This window comes from Caenorhabditis elegans, chromosome X (assembly GCF_000002985.6).
Source record: "Caenorhabditis elegans chromosome X".
NCBI lineage: Eukaryota > Metazoa > Nematoda > Chromadorea > Rhabditida > Rhabditidae > Caenorhabditis > Caenorhabditis elegans.
Genome location: NC_003284.9, coordinates 7,826,243 through 7,848,996, shown reverse-complemented (window position 1 = coordinate 7,848,996; position 22,754 = coordinate 7,826,243). Strand labels below are relative to the sequence as shown.

Here is a 22,754-nt window from a genome sequence, read left to right as displayed (position 1 = left end):
TTGCATAACAGAACAATTAAAATTTTATCATATTCTTTCTAAAATATTTGTTGCAATTTTTTTGTATTTTTTGTGCGCATATGATAGAAATATTCAATTTTGATTATAAAACATTATGAAAACACATGAACAAATATTTTTTGGCATACTAAAACCAACTATAAAAATACATTTTATAATAGAATCTTTTTGGTTTTTCAATCTGGTTAATATTGACAAAATTGAGTTGAGCATAGCAATGCCGAGCACTGTAAATAACAATTTTAAAAGGGACAAGGCTAGAAAAACAAATATTATGCCATTTGTTGAAGAGTATTTTTTAAAGAAAACACTATGATTTTGGGGAGTAATGTAGAATATCTTGATTAATTTATGAATCAGAGTTGAAAAAAACATCAAACGATTTGTATGTTCACTAAAGCTCACTAGAAAAAAACGATTTTTTTTATAAACGGTATCTGCACCCCCATGTCATTCTTGCATCAATTGAATTTAGGTTCTGGAACAAGAATTAATCGAAGTCGAGAGACATTTGGAAGAAAGATATCGGAGGGCAAGCGAGTGTCTCGGCGGAGAACTTCAGCCTTTGAATCCCGGAGAGATCGAAGATCTAGACGATCCCGAGTTCAGACCACGGAGTAGATCACATAGACCACGAGCAAGGTAGGCACTGCTTTTTACACGCGTTTCTTTTTTCTCACCACAATCACTATTTTAGAACAAACAGTGCGTTGAGCAATAAAAGCCGTGGATCACACAAGTCTGCTTTATAGCCTATTCACTTATCAAGAAGAAAATATCATCAACTTTTTTTGCAATTTTTCATAGTTGTATATCCACCCCACTTTTTATGGAACCATCTCATATTTAGAATTCTTTGCTTTGCCAAAACCTTTGGTTGATCAATATCAGATTGTTCGTTTATTACTGGTAACATTTGTCATAACTCAAAAAATCCCTCTTTTTTCAATTTCCCTCTGAACCTTTTTTATCGCATGTATGAAACTTGTATGAAAGAATTTGAAACAAATAAAACGAAACCTATGCTTTTTTCAATTGTCAACTTATATTTCCGGTCCATGTTTCCTCTACTTTTCGCTTCTGCATTTCATTTGCCTTCCTGTTAGAAATTAAATCTACTTGAAAAAGAACTGCATCTTCCAAAGTGTTCACTTCAAACTGATCTTTTCTGATGTTTAATATTGTTCGAAATTCTAATATCAACTATTTTCTTGGTTTATTGCTTTTTTGTCTTTTTGTCTTTTTGTCTTCTTTCTTTCATTCATTATTGAAAAAATGAATAATTGTTTTTATAGGATATTGTTTTGTTATTGAAAAACCTATTCAAAACTCAAAACTATTTCATTGTGAAAAAGCAAGAAACGATTTCTCATCATCTTCAGGATTATAATTAATCACAACGCTTATATTTTTAATTATGAGGGCGTTTGTCGTCAATCAAATTTAGATCACTCAAGCGTTGCCGCCAAATCGTAGTGGTCTTGCCTCATGGCGGATTTCAAATTTTGACCGTCTATGCATATCTACACGTATTCGTTTTTTATCTTTGGATTATTAACTATCACATGTACCGGATGTATACCTACTATACCACCAGAGGACGTTGGTAGGTAAAAACTAGGAAACGTATACATAGTGATAAAAGAAAATTCGTTATTTGAACTCAGATTTTGAAAAAGTATCCTCGTTTGATGACTTTGTTTATTAAAAAGTTAATACAAGTTTCCTAACTTTTAGATAAAATATTTTTTTTATATTTTGCAAAAATAAAAAAAGTGGTCAAATTATATTTGAATTTCCGCGCAAAGGATTACTCTACTTTTGCTAGCAATGCGTTTATCTGTGGACAAAAATGAGAAAAAACCCTATAAGTTTTTAAGTTTAGTTGTGACAACGAAATAAATTATTTTCGGCAATTCAATTACCAGTTGTATCACTTTTTTTTGGAAAATTTCAAAAACTGTTAAAATTATTTAAAAATGCAACAATTTTTTTAACTTTGTTATGCTCGGTTATTACTGTCATTTTTAGTTTTCAAACAAACAAAAAAATATTGATAAAATGTCGAATTATTTGTTCACATGTTTCATATTTTCAGGTTTTGTTGAACGAATTATTGATCAACTTGAAGCCCTGCCAGACCCTCCACAGTCAATAAACAATGTACTACCAGCCATCCAAGATTTTAGAAACGAACTGGTAAAAGCTAACAGTTTTTTGATCTCTAAAACCTCCGAAGTAGCCGAATCACCTTATCAACCATTCAAAGAAACCGCTGCAGTATTTGCCGGATGTCAAATAAATCAAATTAAATTCACATCTCCGGAAACGGGGAAAAAGTTGGGAAGGACGATAATTCCACCAGATCTCAAGTTAGTTTTTATTTTCTTTTCTGTAAATGTTGCGTTTATTTAAAATTTCTTGATAGGTGCGTCAAAAAGTCATTATTCGGGTGTGACGTTGCCCACTTATCATGTAAAGTTCCAGCTGATTCCAAGTATCCACTCATTTCTGGATTTGTAAGATACAAACAAATAGACGTTAACGTGAAACAACAACATGTTCAGGCAAAAATCGATAAAGCTGATTGGGCAACAACAGATTTGACTGCAACAAGAGCAGATTTCAAGCTAGACTGTGATATTTTTAATCGATGGACCTACATATCAGACATTCCTGGACTTGAAGGAAGAGTTTATCCAACGAATGAAGTTTCGTGTCTTTTGGTGCCAATTATCACAGAAATGAATCAAGTCGATTTTCAAGAAATACATTATGATGTTTAGAAAAGTACTGTTTAAAAGAATTAAACGAGTAGTGACGGATTCAAATTATTTAGCTTTAGCTCCCAAAAATTCGATTTCCAAAAGGCATTCCAATAAACGTACAAAATTGAAAATGTAATTAATTTTTATAAAAAAGATTTTGAATTAAGCTAACACTTGTATTTTTCTTAACTTTTAAGTGTTGTAGCTTGGATTAACTCAAGTTTTATTTCACTATTTATGTCAAATACATGACGAAAAGTATAAAATTCACATGCATTTTCCTCCTTTTTACCAAAATTTCGATGTACCGTGTAAACATATTAATTTTTGAGACTTTTATGAAGTTTCGTTAGGAAATTCAGTTGTCGGGGCTAAGTCTTTCCAAACAATTATTTCAATCCGTTGCTCCTCCTTTAAATTGTTAAATATAATCACTTCATATGATTTTGAAGCTGGTGCTCTCAATGATCTTGATCTTCAGTTGTCCTCTCATGTTTCGTCTCTTTATAAAGATTTTCGAAGATTTCCTGTCATCAATCACACATCTCTTTATTTTTTTTGTTATCTTTCATTTTCAAGTAGTCACGTGGTCTAATCGCAAAATATGACAAGAACAAACCGCAAAGATTAGCTTGCCTAGATGGCGTGAATAAATTAGAACTAGATTTATTTATTCGAGTGAATTCGGATTCCGTTTACAATTATTTACATATAAATCGCACAAATATCATAATCGGAAGAGTAGGCAGAACACTTTAATTGTTCTTATCTACTTTCTCCTTCTGACACACATTGTTCCACGTTGTTCAAAACTGTTCGCACATCGGCACGTTCCAGAGTTACAGTAAGATCCAGCAAGGCATTGATTGTTAGAGTTACATTGTTGACCGGGGATCTAAAATTTCCCATACATTGTTTTGTCTTTTTATTAGTTTCTTACCACAAAATTTATTCTGACAATTTGCCCTTGTCCACATCCCATTGGGTTGCAAGCGCAGTTGTAAGGAGTACATCCGGGTTCTTCCCTGCTTGGGGCCACGGTAGTTGGGATAATGAATGTAGTTGTTGGAGCTGGAGTAGTGGTGGTTGAAAATGTTGTTGTGGGGGCTTCAGTGGTAGTGGTGGTGGTGGTTGCTAACTCAGTGGTTGTTGTTGTTTGTGCCTGTAATAATATTAGCAAAGATTTCAAATAAGTGGTTTTGTTGTTGAAAAAACATTTGCTTGATTTAGTAGAGGTGGGAACTGGTCGGCCTGTGGGTCGACCCAAAAGTAGGTGATGGATCTAACTGTGACCCACACTTGCAACGAAATACGCCAAATATGTGGCAGCGGAAGCATGTCGACCCGCTGCCGTACGTATCTCCATTGCATAAACGAAGTACCTCGGTGGTAGTTGTTGTAGTTGTGGTCGTGGATGCAGTGGTCGGTGCTGGAGTAGTAGTCGTTGTCGTTGTAGTTGTGGTCGTTGTTGGTTCAGTAGTTGTTGTAGTAGTTGTTGGTTCTGTAGTGATAACAGTTGTTGGAGCAGCAGTAGTAGTTGTGGTGGTGGTGGTTGTTGTGGCAACAGGCACACATTGCCTGTTCTCAATGATTTCGCCTTCGCGGCAAACGCAAACGTTCTGAAAGTTGTGCTGAGTATTTTTAGAAGCCTAGTTTTTCTTCAAGTCTTACGTTCACGCAGAAACTTCCTCCAACGCAAATAATATTTGTTGTTTCGCAGTAATCTCCTGGATATGCGATTGAAGGGCTGTCGAAGAGTCTGCGATGGGAATTACTGGTTTTTGGAATCACGGTTAATGGATTGCCTAGTTACGGTATTATTTAACATGCGTTACCATATTACAATGCGGGTACATGATCATTTTTGCAAGTCATCATTCAAGACATAACCTGAATCAAGCCAAAAATACCTTCTTGGAGTGGTGGTGGCTTCTGGAGCCGGCGTTGGGAGATCAGTGGGAGCGGTTGGAGCAACTGTAGCAGGTGCGGTTGGAACTGGAACTGGAACTGGAACTGGAAATAAACAATTTTTAACAATGATCTGAAAATTGCTCAATTTTTTAACGAAACTATTTTTAAGATATCATAATGGCAATTTGTATGCATAGACTTTCTTAACGTTTTGTGTTGAACTGCATTTACAACAATTTAAAATTATTTTGAAAAGTACCAAGTATGGAGGGTTATTTGCCGGACAATATGATATTTTTGAAGTATACATATGTTTTTATCAAAATAAATAAATACTCACCCTCATGACATGGCGGCAGAGCGCATGCAATCGGAGTTCTCACAACTTGTGGGTAATAAACTACCGGCTGGTAAACAGGACGGACAGCTGTGAGAGCATCCGTGTAAACAGTTCGGAATGTTGCTGGCGCCACTAAATGCTTGTGTTCTTAGGTCGATCTTATTGTTTAGAATAATGTCTCACCTCCAGCTGGAACTTGGTAAACACCGTTCACAGCGGCCGCAGAGGCAGCAGAAGGAAGACATTGAGTTCCGGATGGGTGATAAGCTTGCGCACATTGACAAGTTCCAGCAGCACAAACAGCTGGAGCAGCGCACGTGAGATATTCGTTGCAGGAAGAGTAGAGAGGGACTGAAAATAAAGTGATTGAATAGGTCACATTTTCCAATCAAAGTATGCAGCACTTAGAGTCCATATTTGCAAATTCGGAAAGCACAAGAAAATCAAAAAACCAAGGTCTTATTGTTGTAAACAGAGAAGTGAAAATCGCTAATTTATGTTCTTTTGTTCAAGCTATTCAATTTCCGGGAACTGAACAAATATCTCGTTTTTGTAAAAGAATATGCAACGTGAAACAACGCGTTGAAAACTTGTAAAGAAAATGGAAAAACTTTAATAAAATGGATAAAATGGAGATAAAATGAAGCGAAAATTATTAAAAACTACTCATATGGTGCCGAAATGACTAAATATCATAGGAAACTTTTCAAACATAAAGCGTTAATTACTCAGTTTTTGCCACTTTCTTGGAAGCCTTTCTGCTTATGTTTAACATATTAATAATTAAGCACTATAGGGATTTGAACATACGGCAGTACAATAGTTTTTTCGAAAAATTGCAAAAATTAAGTAATTATCATTTTTACTGTGGAACAGTTTTATTAACCTCCAGATGGAAAAAAGTTAGCTGCTACTTTTCAAATATCTGAAATATCTTGGAATTGTAGTTGTCTTGTAAATGAGAGTTTTAACCACTATTGATTATTTTTGATTGTTTCAAATTTTCAGTGCTTCGCCAAGACCTGAAAAATACTCTTAGAATGTTAAGCGGATTGAATCAAAAATTCAAGTTAAAATGCGAAATGTAAGTTGGTCTTATTTCGCCTTTCGAACTAGTCTGAAAGAAATAAAAACACCTAACTGTGAAGTTTTTAATACAAAACACAAAAATTTTATGGAAATATATATAGAAGAAAAATATCTGATCAACAAAATTTTTAAACTGAAAACTTACCAACACCAAATTGTCGTTTCGCTCGATGAACGCTGGCGCCGTTCGTAAAAACTATCAAACTGATAAGGGCTATACAACAATACTGTTTCATTTTCGATTCGTATCCAAGTTCAGAATACTGTTGAACTGTTGAAATAACCAAAGAACCAACACGTAAAACTTTTAGTCGTTGTCCAATATTTATATGACAACTCCCACACTTCTATTCCCACCCACCCAGCTCCACCTTCTACTGCCGAACACAGACCGGACCGTTGCCGCACAGCGCCTGCGACGGACACGTGTATATGTGTGTAACTTGCCCAAAAAAACCGCAAAACGCATGTATTATTTGCATTTGAGCATGCCGCACGATGCGGCAAAGTTGATGTTGCTACCGCCAAGCACTCATAAACATACCGACACTTTTTCACGGCTTTTGCCCATTGTCACTGACATAATTAAGCAGCGTCTGCGTGCCGTAAGACGCCGAAAAAAGTTCGGCAGACACTTTGTCGGGTTGCAATCCGATCTATTGTCAGTGAAAGGCGATCCTCACTCATTCTTTCAACTATTTACTTTATTCATCATCTCAACTTTATGCGGAAAACTGTAAGAAGTGTAATAAGTGCCACTTAAAAAATATTTAAAAAAAACATGCCCGAGCCAAAGAAAACATAGATCGAAAGTACAAAATCTATTATTTTTCTCATACTTGTTGGAAATTCAGTTCAGTTAAAAAAGTTGCTCAGTTCTAACTTAGACGACTAAACAAAACTTGTCAGAAAAAGTTAGTTAAAACTTTCTAATACTTTGAAAAGGGAGAGCAATGCAAGTTAATGTGTTTATTCGCAGTTTATTCTAACACAAACCTAACAATTTTGTGAAAAAGGCTAATTTAATATTTGGGCGTATTTACCTTTAGAGCTGGATGGATTCTCGTGCCCAAATATGTGCCTACTATTCCTTCGAGTTTTCAAAAAAAGTTAAGCTACCTTCCAAATTTAGACTACTTTAAAGTCTTATAGGATGATCACTTCAAAAATTTTGAATATTGACTAGTTTCACAATGGATATATGAAAGCAGGGGTGAGCGACAATCAGACATTTCCGGCATTCGGTGATTTCAGCAATTGCCGTTTTTGCAAATTTTCGGCAATGGGCGATTTTGGCAATTGCTAAAATTGCCAAAGGTGCCGAAAGGCTATTGCTGGGCCGTATCAAAGGAAACTGATAGATTATTCGGTACTTATGGGTTCCGTTCCCCCCAAAATTTTTTTTAAATTTCAATCAAACACAAAAACGTGAACTTTTTGGAACGATTTGAAGAAATGAATGCTTTTAATTTGGAAGGTGAAAAATGAAATTTTAGAAAATTAAAACATTTTTGGTGGAACGAAACCCATAAGTACCAATTGTTCTCTAAACTGAAACAATGCTATCACAATATTCTAGAAGTTTATATCAACCATTGTGTGCACATCATTGTTGTAGTCCTACTAAGTTTCAGGAAATTTCCCAAAGTTTCATAATTTGTAGCCCAATTCTGCTTAAAAACGTTATGTGCTATATATACAATGGTATTGAAGTAGTTACTTTGAAAATTATTTTAACCGAATATCAGAATGTAATCAATGTAATCAATAATTAGTTTATTTTTTTAGTTATTTATCAACTTTCACGTTCCTATTAGTTCCAATGAAAAAAAAGAAGTTCCAATGAGCATTACTTTAAACAACAGGTTTTATCGAAACTTCGTTAAACATTACTATTTGCTCCCAGAACCAAATTGTAGTTTGATGTTTCTATGCTTTCATTATTTCTGTCTGATCAGCATCCGTTGAAAAAGCAGCATCAAAATTTTGTGCATTTCTACTATTGTTGTCGTTTCTTTCCGTTTCTCACCTTTTCAATAATTTCTAACAATAATTTGACAACGATCTTTGTTGAGCATTTCGGCCACCAAGTTCCTGACTACTAAAAAAAGTTTTTTTGCCCAAATTGAAGGCTGATGCGCAAAAGCTTCTATTGTCTTCCGCAAATCATGCTTTTCCGCACTGCGCGTACTTTTTTCTCCGATCATTGTCCACGTGTCAACAATGTATATTTCTTTCACGCAGATGCAATGAATGGGTGTACTCCGTGTCAAATGATGTACTGAATTCCTTTCAACTGAACAAACATTCGTGGAAGTTTGTCAGGTTTGATGGAAATGCACTTGGCAAAAAATGACACGCTATGAGTAATCCTATCCTTGTTTTCTTGATTCTAGATGTGAAATGTTTCAGGAAGTGGTTCAGAAATAGAAATAAGAAAGTAGTTTCAAGCGGGAAGTTTCAGTTTGAAATTTTTACGAATTTCAATTATTTCAATAGTGAAGTTTTTTTACTTATCACATATAAACTTCACAGAATCTAATCAATAGTACGGCGTACTATAGATTTGACATGAAATCATTTTGAAAAATTGACGTGTTGTACAGTTCATGATTTTGGTTTCACGTCAGTCATTTTCTTAAGAAAATACCAGAAAGTTTAATTCCAAAACCATCATAAAAACAAAGAATTAAAGGGAACATTTTGTATATTTCAGATCCTCAGAAACTTACTAATAACAATGGCTGGGCCATTGTTATTAGTTTTATTCATAACATGATAAAGTGCAACTTTTTTGGTGAAGTGATGTGGTTCCCAAGATGCTTAGTCTAGACTATTAAATCTGGAAATGAACTTTTACCAATGACTAATAGACTCAAAACAATGCAGTTCAGTTGCCATTTGGGAAATTACTCATTTACAGATGATCTGTTACTTGGAACAATGACACAGGAAACTATTTCTTCTCACAATTAGACATCAAAATAAAACCTTTTCCAGCACATTTTTTACAACTCTTACTAACTTCACTATCTTGAAATTGCTTCAAATGTGGATTTAGGTATGTGTTCAAAAACGCTGAAGCTTAAAAAATCTGAAAAATCGTTTGATGGAGCTGTTTGAAAAAAATTCAGATTTTCTGTTCAACTTCTTTCTTGTTTAAAATTATCCTCTGCCGCTTAATTCACTGTACCTAGTGACTTACTCTCCTTAAAAATGACATAAGCTTCGTTCTAAAGCCTACTTGAGAGCTGAAATACAATCCATATAAGTAAACCTGAAAAGCATCAGTTTTTGATTTACCAACCACTCATTTTCTCAACAAACAAAAATTCGATAATAACGAATTCCTAACTTTGAACGACCACTTGGAAACATTCCAAGATTGGTGATCACCGTCAATCGCACTTGTTCCGATTCATATTACACTGCCACTCACACTCCATTCTTGCTTGTTTCTGCTTTATGATCACCGGCCCACTGCGTAACAGTGAAAAGTTTATTATCTTCTGTCTGAGAACAACGAATTATATGAGAGATCATAATTGAAATTAATAATATTAAGGTAATTGAAAAAGTGGGCATTTTAGAAAGAAAAATTGAGGAGTGGAGATCAGAAGGTAGTGATAATGGGGAGTGTTGAAGTATTAAAATTCGAAAATTTGTTCAGACAATAACGAAGTAGTTTTGCTCGTCACCCAAGCCGTATCCAGCATCTCCAAAACCGTAGGTCTCGTATGGGAAGGCGTCTCCGACGGCTTTTCTGCAATGAATATTGAATTACTATAACGGATTGACTTTGAAACTCTTACTTGTTGTGAATTTGTTTGAAGATGTTATTAAGCATTTTGCTCTTCGAATAACTAGTTGGAATTGACAACACAGCAACAGTAAGGATGACGAAAAGGAAGAAGTGTCCAATTCGAAGCATTTTTACACACGAGGGTTTGATGTGGTTGACGTGAACCTGAACCAGTTATTAGTATGTTTGTTTAAACTTTGAATGCAGGGAAGTGAAAAACATTTGCAAGAAAAATGAAGATTAATGAGTTGATGAGAACTCGTAAAGCCAGCAGGCGTGTCACAGCGTCACTGGGTTACTAGTGAATGGATACTAACGCCTACTTGTTTTGACAGAAATATTTTTGATGAATAAAGTTATATTTTTGGAGTGTAGAATTTGGAAATAAAAAAATAAAAAAAGAGGGTGGATCAGCTAATCAGCATCTGGGGGATTGGTTGTTTGAAACGGATTTTCGAATGTGGTCAGAATTTAAAAAAATGATAGTACCTAGTAGTATGTTTTCAAATGAGAGTACGTGTACTCATCGCATTTGCAACTAATCTTAACACCCTCAGACGTCTAACAAAGGATAGTGTTTGCAGGAGGCACAAGTTCGAAGCGCGTCGCTTGCAATGACACAAACCTCTTTGTTCAGTTTTCTTGAAAGGAGGAATGGAGCTTATATGGTGGGGGAGTGGTGTATTTTTCTTAGCCACGCCCCTTAGATTTTTTTTTGATTTTGTGACGTGAACAATGGGTAGGTTTTCCCATGTTTGAGGTTCTCAGTGGGAGGAATTTAAAGGAACAAGTTGACACTTTAAGAGATTACAATTTTTGGGTAAGTTTGGAACACTCTTCGGCGTAAGTCTAACAAGTTTATCAAACTATGTACAATATTTATACAGACAACATTGTGCGGAAGTAAGTATAACTCTCATGATAGCCAATAGAAATTTGAAAGGGTGGGACATCATGGATGAAGTCTGTGGATTCAAATAATAAGGGTATGAGTAAATATGATGAATTACCCTCGTCGCTCGTTAAAGTAGAGAGTCAACTTTTTTAAAAAATTTTTTCAAGTAGTAACTGGAAGGAAATTTTTGATGATTCCGAGAATGACTCAAAAACATGGGCTCTGTGACTTTAACTGTCAACTTGACTGCCGCAAAACAAGAACAAATGATGATCGAACATTTTCCGCTTCATTTATTGAAAATTGAAAAGCAAGTAAAACAAGAAAAACAAAATAAAGTCCTGAAAAACAAAGTTGTCTATCCTAGCAATACTTGTGTATTACTAGTAATGTACTCTACATAGTACCACATTGTGTAACAGCTTGTGAAGAAAAAAATTGGATCCCATAAATTTTTGTGAAAGGTAGAATACTAAATTATAGTACTACGTGGAGTAGAGTCACGCGATCCGGCTCATCTGAAACTAGTGATAATTTCCAAAAAAGGAAGGATTAAGTTTCATGGCTCTTAAATTTAGGAATTCAAAATTAACAGATAGACTTTCAAGAGTGAAATCTAAAATTATATGAGGAATTTTTGATGGGATAAATAAGAAGGTCAGAGTTCGCAAAAAAAAATCATTTGACGTTTCTTTGCGATAAATGAGTTCAGCTAAAAATAGAAACAAAGTCAGAAATGAATGAGCAATGACACGCCTTCCACCCGCGCCTTTCCTCACTTCTAAGAGCCCTCCTGACTAACATAATTTTGAATGAATTAAATTTGTATGAGTTTGGACTATCCAACATTTTTTTCTTTATTAAAAAAAGTTACATTCTTATTTCATTTTACTGATGTCACATTGCGAACAGGCTTTATAAAAAGTAGTTGGAAAACCGGAAAAACAACTCTCAGGAGCTTCATGTTCATTTTGGATGGATTACAGAATCGAATCAAGGTTTGAGAAAATAGTAATTGCTACCAAATATCTGCACAAAAACATAGTAATAAGAAGCCATGATTCTACGAACGCTCACGCTACAACAATACTTCCTACGCAGTATCCACTAAAAAATAAGATATCTCAGGGCACACGTGGCATGTTTCCTACTCTATTCAATTGGAAAAATTGTTTTATAGTGAAACACATAGCTGAACATAATCAAAATTGGGATGTGTCTAGGTGAAGTTGACCACTTAAAGGACAGTACAACTGATTTTGACAGATTTTTAAAAAACAGACTGGGCAACAATCAGATTTCGAGCTTTTTTCAACACCCTAAGAAACATTCTAAACTATGTTAAATGTCAAAGTTTGTGGAAAACGTTGCAAGGATTGAAAGTTATTTCGAAAATTGTGAAAAAATGTCAGCCAGATGTTTTAGAAACAGGTCAATGCATTTGTGAATTTTTGAAGCGTGTTGAGAAATTTTTTTAGAGTTTGTAGGTGGCTACCTGAAATTTTAAATTCAAAGTAGTGATCAAATATCATTGACAATTCAATCAACGCGTAGAAATTGTTTTTATGAAACATCAACTCTGGGATGTAGACAGTAAAACGGTTTCTTGTTCAATGAGGAACAAAAACACCTGCATTAAGCTCACATAAACGATTTTTTTTTTCAAAACAGTTTTATGGCGGTTCAAAACTTCAAAAAATGACCTACTTTTAGCTAAAAAAAATAATTGCCATTTGTTTCATATTTTGGTAGTTTATCTTACTTTATTTTATTGATTTAGGTACATATAAAGCCTATGGGTGACCAATTTTGTTAATTTTTGATCACAGAGCGGTTTTAAATAGTCCTTAATAAACAAAACAAAGTAAGATAAATTTTAAGTATATGCAGTAAAGGGTGATTAATTAAAATAAAATCAAACCGCAGTGGTACAGAAAAAACCCAAAATTGGAGATTTTAGCTTACAGTTGGTTATTTTTTACAAAATTTTTAACTGCCATAAAAACATTTTTAAAGTTATAGAAAATTTTCATTACAAACTCTGTTCATTTCAGCACATTTTGGGCCTATACATGAAAAATACGCATTGTCTGAAATCCGCCCTGTATGAATTATTCACATTCCCGTGAAAAAAAATGTCTTAAATTGTTTTCCAGACAAAATTTGTTCTAGTGGTTACAAAAGATGTTTATAAGTGTGAATTTTTTTGCTAGATTGAAAATATTATTATTCAAAATTCAAAAACGTACTCATTGATACTATTTCTGAGTGATCAAAAGCTTATCAAAATGAGCTTTCCCCAAAAGTCTACATTAATATGAATAGTTGGAACTTTTCATGAAAATTTGTTTCCATTGTTTAGTATCCAAAAATGATTAATTAACCTTTCAAAAAACCAGTCAAAATTCAATTTTCAATCAACTAGAACAATGACAAAAAGAAACCACTTTCGTTTAATTTCCTGACTAGACGCATAGTTTGCACTTGAAGGGGAATTCATTAAATGACTCAGTTTATTTAATTGAAGTGGACAATCGAGAGGTCAAAAGAAATGAGCTTGCTTGGTGTAGCCAGGTTCAATGTTTCACATAATATGCAAATGAACTTCCTTGTACTTGTAGAGATACACGATATTTATGTAAAATCACGAAATGTAATGCAATTTTCTACATTTTTTGATGTACATATCTATTGAGTTTAAATAGAAATAGTTTTATGCTAGAGCAAACAATGAAAGTTAAGAACTATCAGTATTACTTCAAAAACTGTTACTAAACTTGTTAAAAGTGATCTACGGCACTTGGGAAAATGATTAAAACCATTTCTGTGGAACTAAAAATACCAAATACCAGGATAAAACCTTTCAAAACTATTAGGAAAAATTTTTTCTCGAGTCAAAAAGCAGCGAAAGCACAACTGTAATCAATTTTTTGAAAGTCGTCTGTCAAAAAAATTTAATTTTACACGTTTACACATGAGTGCTTCATATTTCTAGAAAAATAACGCAAGATCAGTTTTCACCACTTTGTGACTCAAAAAATTTTCCAATTTTTTATATTATTAGGTAGACGAAAAAGTTTTGTCGTTTTTTTCTCAGTTTTGGTTTTTTTTCTCATGTTTTTTGTTGTTATATATATATATATATATGAAGACTGTTTGCAATGACAAGATTATCCATCAATCAAACTATGAATAAGCTTCCCACGCCAAGATATGCTGCTACACAATTTCACGAAGCAAATTTACGAAATAGAACTCAGATGCTAAACTTTATTGTCGAAAGTTTGGTGTTGATGCTTTTCACGCTTTTTATTTGATGAAAATCGGAAAGTACTCACTTGAAGTTATTTATATAAATCTTTTTATGAATTTGGAAGGATATGCTTCCCTGTCTTACAAGCTTTCCGAAATCACATGCATTTTTTGTTCGCAACATAAAAAAGAAAGCTTAACATTTTTCCATCCGCTTCAAAGTCAAGTGCCGTTATTGACCTTACCTTAGTTAATAGAAAGGTCATTTAGTTTTAAACAATGAAATAAAGCAAAATCACTTGGCTTGTTGATTCACTCAGATTGACATCACTTGTCAGAAATTGTTGAAAAATTGAGAGAAACATTTAGTTGACAAGTGCCTGCTAGTTCATGTCGCCAACGCTTTATTTGAGGTCGGGTTAGCTTGCGGAGTGTGATCAAATTTAAGACATTTTGTGACGAGTATCTTTTATCCTAACTAGCATCTTAATACTGTTGATTCTAAAAGTGATACTAATTGTAATTTGTTTTTAATTTTTCCTTTGCTATCTTCGTTTTTCGTTTGAAATCAAAATATTTTCACATCAAGGTCGGCAAAGTTCGTGCCGTTCAAAGATACTACCAACGTTTGCCTCACCTAAAATAACCAAATTGCCATTGGAAACTAATCATCTTCTATTCTTCAGTTCTCTTTTTCATCTTCATTTTCTCGTTTTCTTATTATTTCCCCCAATTTCTCGAATACTGGTAATACTTGAACTGTTTCTCCCACGTCTTCTCCCCCCACCCTTCACCCCATCCTCCCAAACTGTCCTACCCTCCCCCGGTCACAGTCCCGTCGGGCAAAGCGCGGGAGGCTTACACTGTTTTGTGTCCATTTTCTATGCGGCGGACGACGCTCCCTACTTTTTTGTTATTACTTTTACACAATCATGGGATCACTGGTGTAGATGGACAAACCGCCACGCAGAAGCCAAATGTTTTGTTTATAATGGCAGATGATCTTGGGTTCAGCGATGTGGATTGGAAGGATAGCACGTAAGTTATTAACAATGAAGCATTATCAGTGGGAGTTTTGCATAAACATTTTCATAACAGTTCAACATAATTAAATAATATCAATGAGCACTCCAAACATATTTAGATTTTCAACCTTTTTAAGCCAAAGTTTTCAAAATTTCCAAAATGCTGTAAGTGACGTACTGCAGGTTCTTGTCCTAAATATGTTTACAATTAACTTGCCATAGTGAGCTTCCTGAAATGCTCACTCGGACCGGGTGCGCATACTATCACAATCATTTGCGTTGTGCACAATTCGATTTCGACTCGCGATGTGCACAATGTGACTGATTGTGTTAGCGATAAAATGCCCCCACAAGGATCTTGTTAGAAACATCAAAAATTAACTTCAAAATAGGTTACTAGGCAATTGCCACTTTTTTAATGATATTAAAAAGGTTTAAAGAAAAATGAAAAGTTTCACTTTGATATTTGGTTATATTACCATCACAGGAAACAATTTACTTAAACTGAAAACAATTAAATTAACTTTCTTTCATTTCCTATGTAGCCGGACCCAAAATTCAATCACCCATTGATTTCTAGTTTAATTGACAATTAAATTTACATATGAGGTTAAGCTGCATTTTTTGAGTTAGAAACCCACCGTTTATAATCCTAACACTGCAAAAAAGTTACGGAATTTTGTTTTAGTGTTTAATTTTTTTTAAGTACGGCAACTACATAAGCATCATTTATTCAAACATTGCATAGTAGTTTTTAGATCTTACATAAGTTGCCTTGTTTTTTATTGTTTCAGACTTGTTACAATATTTACAGTTTTCAATCAATCTTACTTGGTAACAGAATATATAAAACAACAGAATTGTTGAAAAGCCAACTTCCAAACGGCAAAGAAAAAACGAAAAAATATAGTCGGAGACAAAACGAAATTTAACATTTTCTTCATGCATTTCCAAAAGTGTAAATAATGCTGAGATTTGTAACGACAACACTCATTTGTTATATCAATTTTACAAACTAACCGGTATTTGAGCAATAATCATTAGTTGTTGAAATTCGGATTGTTGGAAACTCATATTAATCATTTTACTTTTTTTTTGAATTTTGGGACTGGAATTGTAATTGTGAAAATATGGAAAATCATCCGCTTTTCTAGTAAAAAAAAATGCAGCGTTTTTCCATTAAAAGTGCATTTAAAGGTTACATACACCAAACCTCCGGCACTTGGCATTTCACAAAAATACGGCGCTTCTGTCAAATTCCTACGTTAACCAATTATGCACACCGTGAGTTTGCTTCACATCAATTTCTTTAGACACACTCTACTTGTTGTTTTGTTTTTTCTCAGAACACGAAGCGCTTTTATGACGGGCTACTACCCATTTCGGGTCGGCACACAGGTACTTAACATGATGAATGAGTAACGTGTTTTCACGCAGGCTACCCATTTTCAGAATGGCGTGTTTTTGCACATGGAGCCTGCCGGTGTGCCAACAATGTTTCCATTTCTGTCGGAAAACATGAGACAATTGGACTATTCAACGTATTTGGTTGGAAAATGGCATTTGGGATATTGCAAGAAAGAGTTTCTTCCAACAAATAGAGGCTTTGACTATTTTTACGGGTTTTATGGACCACAAACGGGTTACTTCAATCACTCAGCAGGTACTAACCACTTTGAATAACAACATATTTGGAGTAGAAAACAAGAAATCAAGTAATAACTAAAATGCCTTTTTTGATTGGTCGTGAAACTGCAAAAGTATTAAAAGCTGCAGTAATAATTTTTGCACAAGTCCAAATTTGAAAATACTAGAGTTAACGCCGCTTAAATCTTGCCAAAAAAATATACTTAACTGAGTTGTATCGAATTCCGATTCTTCTTTTGTACTAGATGTATTATAAAATGCCAGCGAGTTAAAAAAAATAAAAAGGTGAATTCTCACTGAACATTTCAACAAAGAATTTACAATATCCTAAAAACAATAGCCTAAAAACAAAAATATACCTTTAAATTTATCCATGGAAACAATCGTGAAATACACCTATCACACAACCCCCAAGTTCAAGTCTAAATCTAAGACAAATTTTATTCAGTGAGTGCATGTGGCAAAAAATGTATGAGTTTTCTTTTAAATTTAAATCAGCTCTTAGATTATCAGAATTCCCACCTGCTGATATGCGTTAGATAAACAATTTTAGGCACTTCTAATTTGTATTTTCTTCTGATTCATTTTGTTGTTTTTTTTTTAATTTCAAAAATTCATTCGAGAAAATCTAAGATCAGTTTGGTTTTTGATGTGTACATTTTTAAACAAAGGCACAAAAGAAGGCAACTTTTCTAAAAAGTTTTAGTCAAATGGAAGGAAGTTCCTGATGTCATTTTAGACAAAAGATTGTTTTCGATAATTATTTTCTGGAGTGTTTTTAAGGTGCAAAAACTGGAGTTTTGAAAATTCGAAAAAGAATTTTCTGGGAAGGACTTATCATTTGGAACATCTTTTTCTGTCTAGTCACATGGAAAGATTTTCAAAAAATTGGTTTGCTAAATTTCCAATTAAAACTAAAAGAAGAAAAATACGCCGATAAGTAGTAATAGTGCGCCAGGAAGCATCAATAAACAATTCTTTGTTAACAAATTCTAGGGAAAAGGAAGTTTACACAACAAAAAGCAGCTAAAACGTGGTGAATCCACAGAAGAGCATGTTGAACAATGCCTATTTTTCGCACCAAGTTTATCGAATTGCAGACCAATACCATCGGGAACTAAAAAGAGTCGTCAAGGGATTGGATTTATTTGAAGAAGTTGGCAGCGGAAAAAGCGTACCAGATTTTTCACAGAATGGGGTTTACTCAACGGTGAGTTAAAAAAATTCAGATATAAAAATAATATTTCGATTATATTGTACTAGATACACGCGTTTTAACAAGTGAGAAACTTGAAAAGTTGCAAAGGAACCAAATGTGTTGTCAATTTTTTTTTGAGCCTTTTTGATTACAACAACTAGCTTATATAGAACATAAAGCTCACCACAGTTCTTGAACGTTTGTTTTTCAAAAAGTGATTGCCATAATAATTGAATTTGTTTTTGCTGTTTGCTGAATATGGTGAAGTGTAACTTATTTTTATCAAGATTTTGTCATTCTAAATCTGGTCAATACATATACAAGTTTTTACGTCATCAAAAAGCTCAACAAAAATTATGTTTTTATGACAAAATACATGTTACAACCAGGCATTTTTCGGTTTTTTCGAGATCAAATTTGTTGAAAAGAGGCAATTTCTGTTGTTTGCACTTAGAAAACAAAAACCAAAACTAGATTTTTGTTAAATGCTAAATGTTATTCGATTTCCAAATGTTGGCATGTAAAATACTTTCACAAGTTCAAAATTGTATTTTTTCTTAAAAATAAAATTTAAACTTTGTAAGGGAAAAAAAGTTCAATACTGCTTAAAGTTTTTCAGAAAGCTCAAAATATCTTAATTATTCAATTTTGTCTTGTGGTTTCGCAAAAACGAAGTTACAACAGTGGTGCGCAAAAGTTGCCGTTTTAATTTTGATTTTGATAGATTTGATAACGTATTGAAAATTCCGATTTCTGCAAACGTCAAAAACCAGCAATTTCCAAAATTTTTAATTTTGAAAAACTTTCGATTGCTCCGCATCCCTACTTCAGATAAAAAAAGGTATGATTGATGGGAAAAAACAGGGGAAAAATTAAATTTTTCAAGCAGTTCAATAGTTTCAGGATCTTTTCACTGATGTAGCAATGAGTGTACTGGACAACCACAACAATTCCAAACCATTCTTTATGTTTCTTTCCTATCAAGCAGTACACCCGCCTCTTCAAGTAAGTCAGCAATCAAAAACAATAGGTCAGGGGAAAGAAGCAACATTCATTTTGAGGTCCCACGCTCATTCGACAAGTATTGCACACGAGTCAAAAATCGCTATCGTCGCATTTATTGTGGTAACATTTATTCATCAAATTAAAATCCTCGGCCAACTATGGTACTTCAATATACTTGAAGAAAGGGCAGAAATGACGCGACCTTTGACTTAATTCTTTGGTGCTTTCCTTCGAGCACAAAGGATGAAAACAGGATTAATCGGGTTGTGCGCGTCAAAATCAAATCCTATTTTAGGGATGCTGACAGCAATGGATTTTGCAATTGGAAGATTGGTGGAATACCTAAAAGCCTCTAATTTATATGAAAACACAGTGATTGTGTTTACTAGTGACGTGAGCATCAAAAATCGAAAAATCCCATGCGGCGAACTAATGACTTTCAGAATGGTGGAACAGCGAATTTTGGAGCATCCAATGCTCCTCTTCGTGGTGAGAAAGATACAATCTGGGAAGGTGGTACAAAAACGACAACGTTTGTGCACTCACCAATGTACATTGAAGAAGGTGGAACAAGGGATATGTAAGTTCGGAAATCATTTAAATATTAAGATGTGAAAAAAAAAACAAATTGGCCTTTGGGAGTGTGTAATGGTAATCATGGAATTTGATATTCAGAAGCTTATAATTGAATCACCAATTAGGTCATTTAAAAAGTAAGAGTATGAACGAAATGTTATTTATTTCACTTGTAGTATTTGTTTTTGCTCTAGAACTTATTGTGGGTGGCAATTAGGCAATTTCCTTTTTTTTCAATTTGACATGTAAAAATTTTTTCGAATCTTCAGGTTATTCATTGTTTAAGTTTTTCAAAAACGGCAAATTTCAAAGTCTCGAAATCTGGATGTGTACAAATTTGGAAACTGTCGCATTACTGAAAATTCGAAGGTTGTTTAAAAATCCGTAGCAATTCTTGATAAACAGAAAAAAATCCACGAACATAGCTTTTAAAAATGTCATTGCTTGTTCAAAAATTTAAAATGAACAGTTTCCGAAATCCCAAACTGTTGATTTATCGCATTGCCAAAATATTAAATTGACCGAAATTATGAGATTCAATAGTTACCGAATTGCTTATTATTGCCTATTATATATTGCATATTGCCTATTTTAAAACTTAAACATCAGTAAAATCCTCGAACTTCCAGAAATTTTTGATTGATCATGCCCTCCTATACATAGGCCGAAGCTATTACAACTATGTGATCTCAATTAGGCAAAAATTTATTTTGCATGAAATTAGCAAGTTTAAAGGGGTGTAAGTCTGAAAATATATTGTCGGCACGTAAAAAGGTCTATGTGCAATGTAATAAAAATGGGTACCTTAGGTCCAGTTATTTCAGTTTACTTATTTGGGCCCTGGTTCCGATTAAAGATGTCAAAACTAATCAGCAACAAAACTGTTGAGAAAAATATCACACATTTTTGTCATTTCATTTTTTGGTAAAACATAAGTCAAAGAAGTCATGAACTGCCAAAGTTCATAAATTAATAAAAACGACCCTGCAATCTGTAAAACTTGGAATTTTTAGGATGTTTCATGTTGTGGATTGGCACGCTACAATATTATCTATCACTGGTTTAGAAATTGATTCATATGGTACATTTTCCTTCTCAACATTAAATTTTATTTTTTTACAATGCTTTTTTTCAGGTGACGGTATCAATCAGTGGGAGTATTTAAAAACGGGTAGACCAAAGTTCAGGCGTTTTCAATTTGTTTACAACATTGACAATCACGGCTCTGCAATACGGTTAGTGACTGAAAATGTCAGGTGAGAAGCGGACTGAACTATTTTATTGTTTACAGCGACGGAGATTATAAACTGATCGTTGGAAATGTCGATCGAAAAATGTCAAAGGACAAAAATAGGACGCGGTTGTTCAGAATCACTAGTAAGATTTCTTATTGACGTGATGTTGATGTTTTGAAATTGGCGAGCTTCGAGCAGTTCTTAAATTGCTGATAGTGTACCAAAAATTTATTTTGCATGAAATTAGCAAGTTTAAAGGGGTGTAAGTCTGAAAATATATTGTCGGCACGTAAAAAGGTCTATGTGCAATGTAATAAAAATGGGTACCTTTGTTGTGTATGTGATACAGACTATGTATGCTTTCAATTTTCAATAATTCGAAAATGTTCCTTATTGCCCTTTAGACTCTGGAACTCTCTCTCTCTCTCATTTTTAAACTTAAAAATGAAATTTGTTTTATAAAAACAATAATTATGTATGTGTTAATTATTACGGAACGTGTACTACACATGTATAAAAAATCAGCGTTTTTGTCATATCAAAACACCTTAAATAAATCGAATAATTCAAGTTAAATAAAACTGAGAGTAATGCTTAGTTTTCCGGATGTTGAACAAACTTTTCACATGTAATACTATGACATTGTGTATTAGAAAAACTCATTCAAATTTAAAGCATCTCCAACAACTTTTAAACTAAATAATAAGACGAATTTGTGTAACATTAATTACCAGGCCTTAACTTGAGTCCCATTCTAAAGTTTTCTATAACACTTCACCCAAAAATTTTCATCGAACCGATTTTTTCAGCAGATCCAACTGAATCCAAAGATATCGCACGAAGCAATCCAAAAATTGTGCGAAGGTATTCTTCCAGTTCAGAACCTCCGAAAATTAAAGTTTATTCCAGATTGCTTGCTAAACTCGACCAACTGAAAAAGTTTCTTCATAAAAATGTTCGTAAACCACTCAGCCTGAATGGTAGTCCAGAACGGTTTAATGGAAGCTATTCCAGTTATTGGTGTGATGAACAAATTTGAAGCCAGAATCTCATAATTATGCTCACTTTACTCAAGGTACTTTTTAATGGGTATATTCCAAATGAACCGATGCCATTTTTGAATGAATTAATAAAAGATAATGTCACTCTTCACATATATTATCTTGCAAACTGTCCGTAATAATTGCAATAAATCCCCTCATATTGCTGTGTGAGACCAAGTGTCTGATTTACTGCAGATTGACCCTTATCTCTCACTTCTCTCCGATAGTGTTCAATTACCGCTGCATTGGCGAACAGAATAAAAATAAAGGTGGCCATAACGCACCATTTGAACTCAAAGAAGAGGTCACCACAGTTACTACTTTTGGGAAAGCGACATAATACACCGCCTACATGAAAAGTGGCATTGACATTGAAGAAACTGCTGCGAACTGAAATATAGAAGAGAATGGAATGGAGATTGTCACAAATGACCTTGGACGAAAGCGGCGGTGGAAAACTCAAAAAAGTATACAATGCACATAGAATTAATAGTTGTATTGCAGACGTTGGAAGAATTTTACAGATTTGCATTTGAAAACAAAACACTGCAAATAGTGGAAATAACAATTTTCCCCATTTTGCAGATTGCTCGTTCGATTAATATTTATTTCGGAACACTTTTGCCGGGTTTAATTTTCCTATGACAATGAAACACCAATGCCACATGACTCCTGTGCAAAATCAGATTTTTTTTCAAAACATTAAACTGAAGCTATGAATCCCTTGAAGTTAGAATGGAAAATGACCTAAAAGTTTAACAAACCCGCTTGAGTACTAAAATTAGATTACTGCAAACATTTGTTCCTTAAGTTGTACTCTTTCTTTTGACTTTTCACGTAATAACGGGCTATTGGAAAACAAACACAATTTTCCCTAATCTTTTCAACCTTTTATCAAGTGTATTTAGTTGATTTCAAACGTTTGATGAACTGAAAATTAGCCTCGC

The 22,754-nt window shown here is 33.9% G+C and overlaps 5 protein-coding genes and 5 non-coding genes across 15 annotated transcripts in view; 8 read left to right on the top strand and 2 right to left on the bottom strand.

Moving 5' to 3' along the window:
* The window catches only part of cca-1 (Voltage-dependent T-type calcium channel subunit alpha), a gene marked incomplete at both ends in the record, with an annotated part of 28,277 nt that extends 26,958 nt beyond the window's left edge, over positions 1 to 1,319 (top strand). For 2 of the 5 annotated variants that reach the window (NM_001381028.1, NM_001381030.1), the window contains 2 exons: positions 497 to 663; positions 719 to 1,312. In NM_001381028.1, coding sequence (NP_001367692.1) covers positions 497 to 663; positions 719 to 773 — 222 coding nt within the window. Of the gene's footprint in view, positions 1 to 496; positions 664 to 718 lie in introns of all 5 variants that reach the window. The other 3 variants (NM_001381031.2, NM_001444134.1, NM_001381029.1) reach the window with 3 other exon arrangements.
* A 164-nt stretch (positions 1,320 to 1,483) lies between these two features.
* On the top strand, positions 1,484 to 3,312 carry C54D2.6 (DUF281 domain-containing protein). Its single transcript, NM_001083288.3, has 4 exons — positions 1,484 to 1,627; positions 2,120 to 2,393; positions 2,450 to 2,540; positions 2,589 to 3,312. Exons 1-4 carry the CDS (start codon positions 1,537 to 1,539, stop codon positions 2,805 to 2,807), a joined length of 675 nt encoding a protein of 224 aa, NP_001076757.1. The 5' UTR covers positions 1,484 to 1,536; the 3' UTR covers positions 2,808 to 3,312.
* A 127-nt stretch (positions 3,313 to 3,439) lies between these two features.
* Positions 3,440 to 6,456, bottom strand: idpp-11 (EB domain-containing protein). Of its 2 annotated transcripts, none has more exons than NM_001373377.1 (8): positions 6,275 to 6,456; positions 5,224 to 5,391; positions 5,041 to 5,172; positions 4,700 to 4,802; positions 4,461 to 4,548; positions 4,172 to 4,408; positions 3,730 to 3,951; positions 3,440 to 3,684 (listed from the first exon to the last, which is right to left on the bottom strand). In NM_001373377.1, the coding sequence occupies exons 1-8, from the start codon at positions 6,363 to 6,365 to the stop codon at positions 3,559 to 3,561; spliced, it is 1,167 nt and encodes a 388-aa protein (NP_001360717.1). In that variant the 5' UTR covers positions 6,366 to 6,456; the 3' UTR covers positions 3,440 to 3,558. The 2 variants fall into 2 exon arrangements, with proteins under 2 accessions (NP_001360717.1, NP_001360718.1); NM_001373378.1 differs by having other exon boundaries at positions 4,461 to 4,536.
* C54D2.9 lies at positions 3,972 to 4,120 on the top strand. Its single transcript, NR_071588.1, has one exon. It is a non-coding gene; the product is annotated as an Unclassified non-coding RNA C54D2.9 (non-coding RNA).
* On the top strand, positions 4,498 to 4,642 carry C54D2.15. Its single transcript, NR_071587.1, has one exon. It is a non-coding gene; the product is annotated as an Unclassified non-coding RNA C54D2.15 (non-coding RNA).
* Positions 5,992 to 6,213, top strand: C54D2.17. Its single transcript, NR_071586.1, has one exon. It is a non-coding gene; the product is annotated as an Unclassified non-coding RNA C54D2.17 (non-coding RNA).
* A 115-nt stretch (positions 6,457 to 6,571) lies between the features above and the next one.
* Positions 6,572 to 6,771, top strand: C54D2.18. The gene has a single exon (NR_071585.1). It is a non-coding gene; the product is annotated as an Unclassified non-coding RNA C54D2.18 (non-coding RNA).
* A 1,422-nt stretch (positions 6,772 to 8,193) lies between these two features.
* Positions 8,194 to 8,214, top strand: 21ur-13297. The gene has a single exon (NR_071584.1).
* A 1,401-nt stretch (positions 8,215 to 9,615) lies between these two features.
* On the bottom strand, positions 9,616 to 10,115 carry nlp-101 (Neuropeptide-Like Protein). Its single transcript, NM_076924.3, has 2 exons — positions 9,942 to 10,115; positions 9,616 to 9,892 (listed from the first exon to the last, which is right to left on the bottom strand). The coding sequence occupies exons 1-2, from the start codon at positions 10,058 to 10,060 to the stop codon at positions 9,796 to 9,798; spliced, it is 216 nt and encodes a 71-aa protein (NP_509325.1). The 5' UTR covers positions 10,061 to 10,115; the 3' UTR covers positions 9,616 to 9,795.
* Positions 10,116 to 14,779: 4,664 nt separating this feature from the next.
* Positions 14,780 to 21,912, top strand: sul-3 (Sulfatase N-terminal domain-containing protein). The gene is made up of 14 exons (NM_001373376.2): positions 14,780 to 15,116; positions 16,301 to 16,387; positions 16,450 to 16,501; positions 16,556 to 16,766; positions 17,851 to 17,960; positions 18,852 to 18,953; positions 19,010 to 19,073; positions 19,249 to 19,346; positions 19,397 to 19,533; positions 20,543 to 20,610; positions 20,665 to 20,764; positions 20,821 to 20,906; positions 21,574 to 21,628; positions 21,674 to 21,912. The coding sequence occupies exons 1-14, from the start codon at positions 14,962 to 14,964 to the stop codon at positions 21,801 to 21,803; spliced, it is 1,455 nt and encodes a 484-aa protein (NP_001360719.1). The 5' UTR covers positions 14,780 to 14,961; the 3' UTR covers positions 21,804 to 21,912.
* Positions 21,913 to 22,754: the final 842 nt, after the last annotated feature.

Bases quoted from the DNA above. Each gene is read 5' to 3' on its own strand.
- C54D2.6 (NM_001083288.3), top strand. From the start codon at position 1,537: ATGCATATCTACACGTATTCGTTTTTTATCTTTGGATTATTAACTATC. The intron at 2,394-2,449 runs GTTAGTTTTTAT...ATTTCTTGATAG, and splicing joins ATAATTCCACCAGATCTCAA to GTGCGTCAAAAAGTCATTAT. The intron at 2,541-2,588 runs GTAAGATACAAA...CAACATGTTCAG, and splicing joins ATCCACTCATTTCTGGATTT to GCAAAAATCGATAAAGCTGA.
- idpp-11 (NM_001373377.1), bottom strand. From the start codon at position 6,365: ATGAAACAGTATTGTTGTATAGCCCTTATCAGTTTGATAGTTTTTACG. The intron at 5,392-6,274 runs GTAAGTTTTCAG...CTTTATTTTCAG, and splicing joins GAAACGACAATTTGGTGTTG to TCCCTCTCTACTCTTCCTGC. The intron at 4,409-4,460 runs GTAAGACTTGAA...CACAACTTTCAG, and splicing joins GAGGAAGTTTCTGCGTGAAC to AACGTTTGCGTTTGCCGCGA.
- nlp-101 (NM_076924.3), bottom strand. From the start codon at position 10,060: ATGCTTCGAATTGGACACTTCTTCCTTTTCGTCATCCTTACTGTTGCT. The intron at 9,893-9,941 runs GTAAGAGTTTCA...TATTCATTGCAG, and splicing joins TTCAAACAAATTCACAACAA to AAAAGCCGTCGGAGACGCCT.
- sul-3 (NM_001373376.2), top strand. From the start codon at position 14,962: ATGCGGCGGACGACGCTCCCTACTTTTTTGTTATTACTTTTACACAAT. The intron at 16,767-17,850 runs GTACTAACCACT...ATCGAATTGCAG, and splicing joins TTACTTCAATCACTCAGCAG to ACCAATACCATCGGGAACTA. The intron at 21,629-21,673 runs GTATTCTTCCAG...AGTTTATTCCAG, and splicing joins AATCCAAAAATTGTGCGAAG to ATTGCTTGCTAAACTCGACC.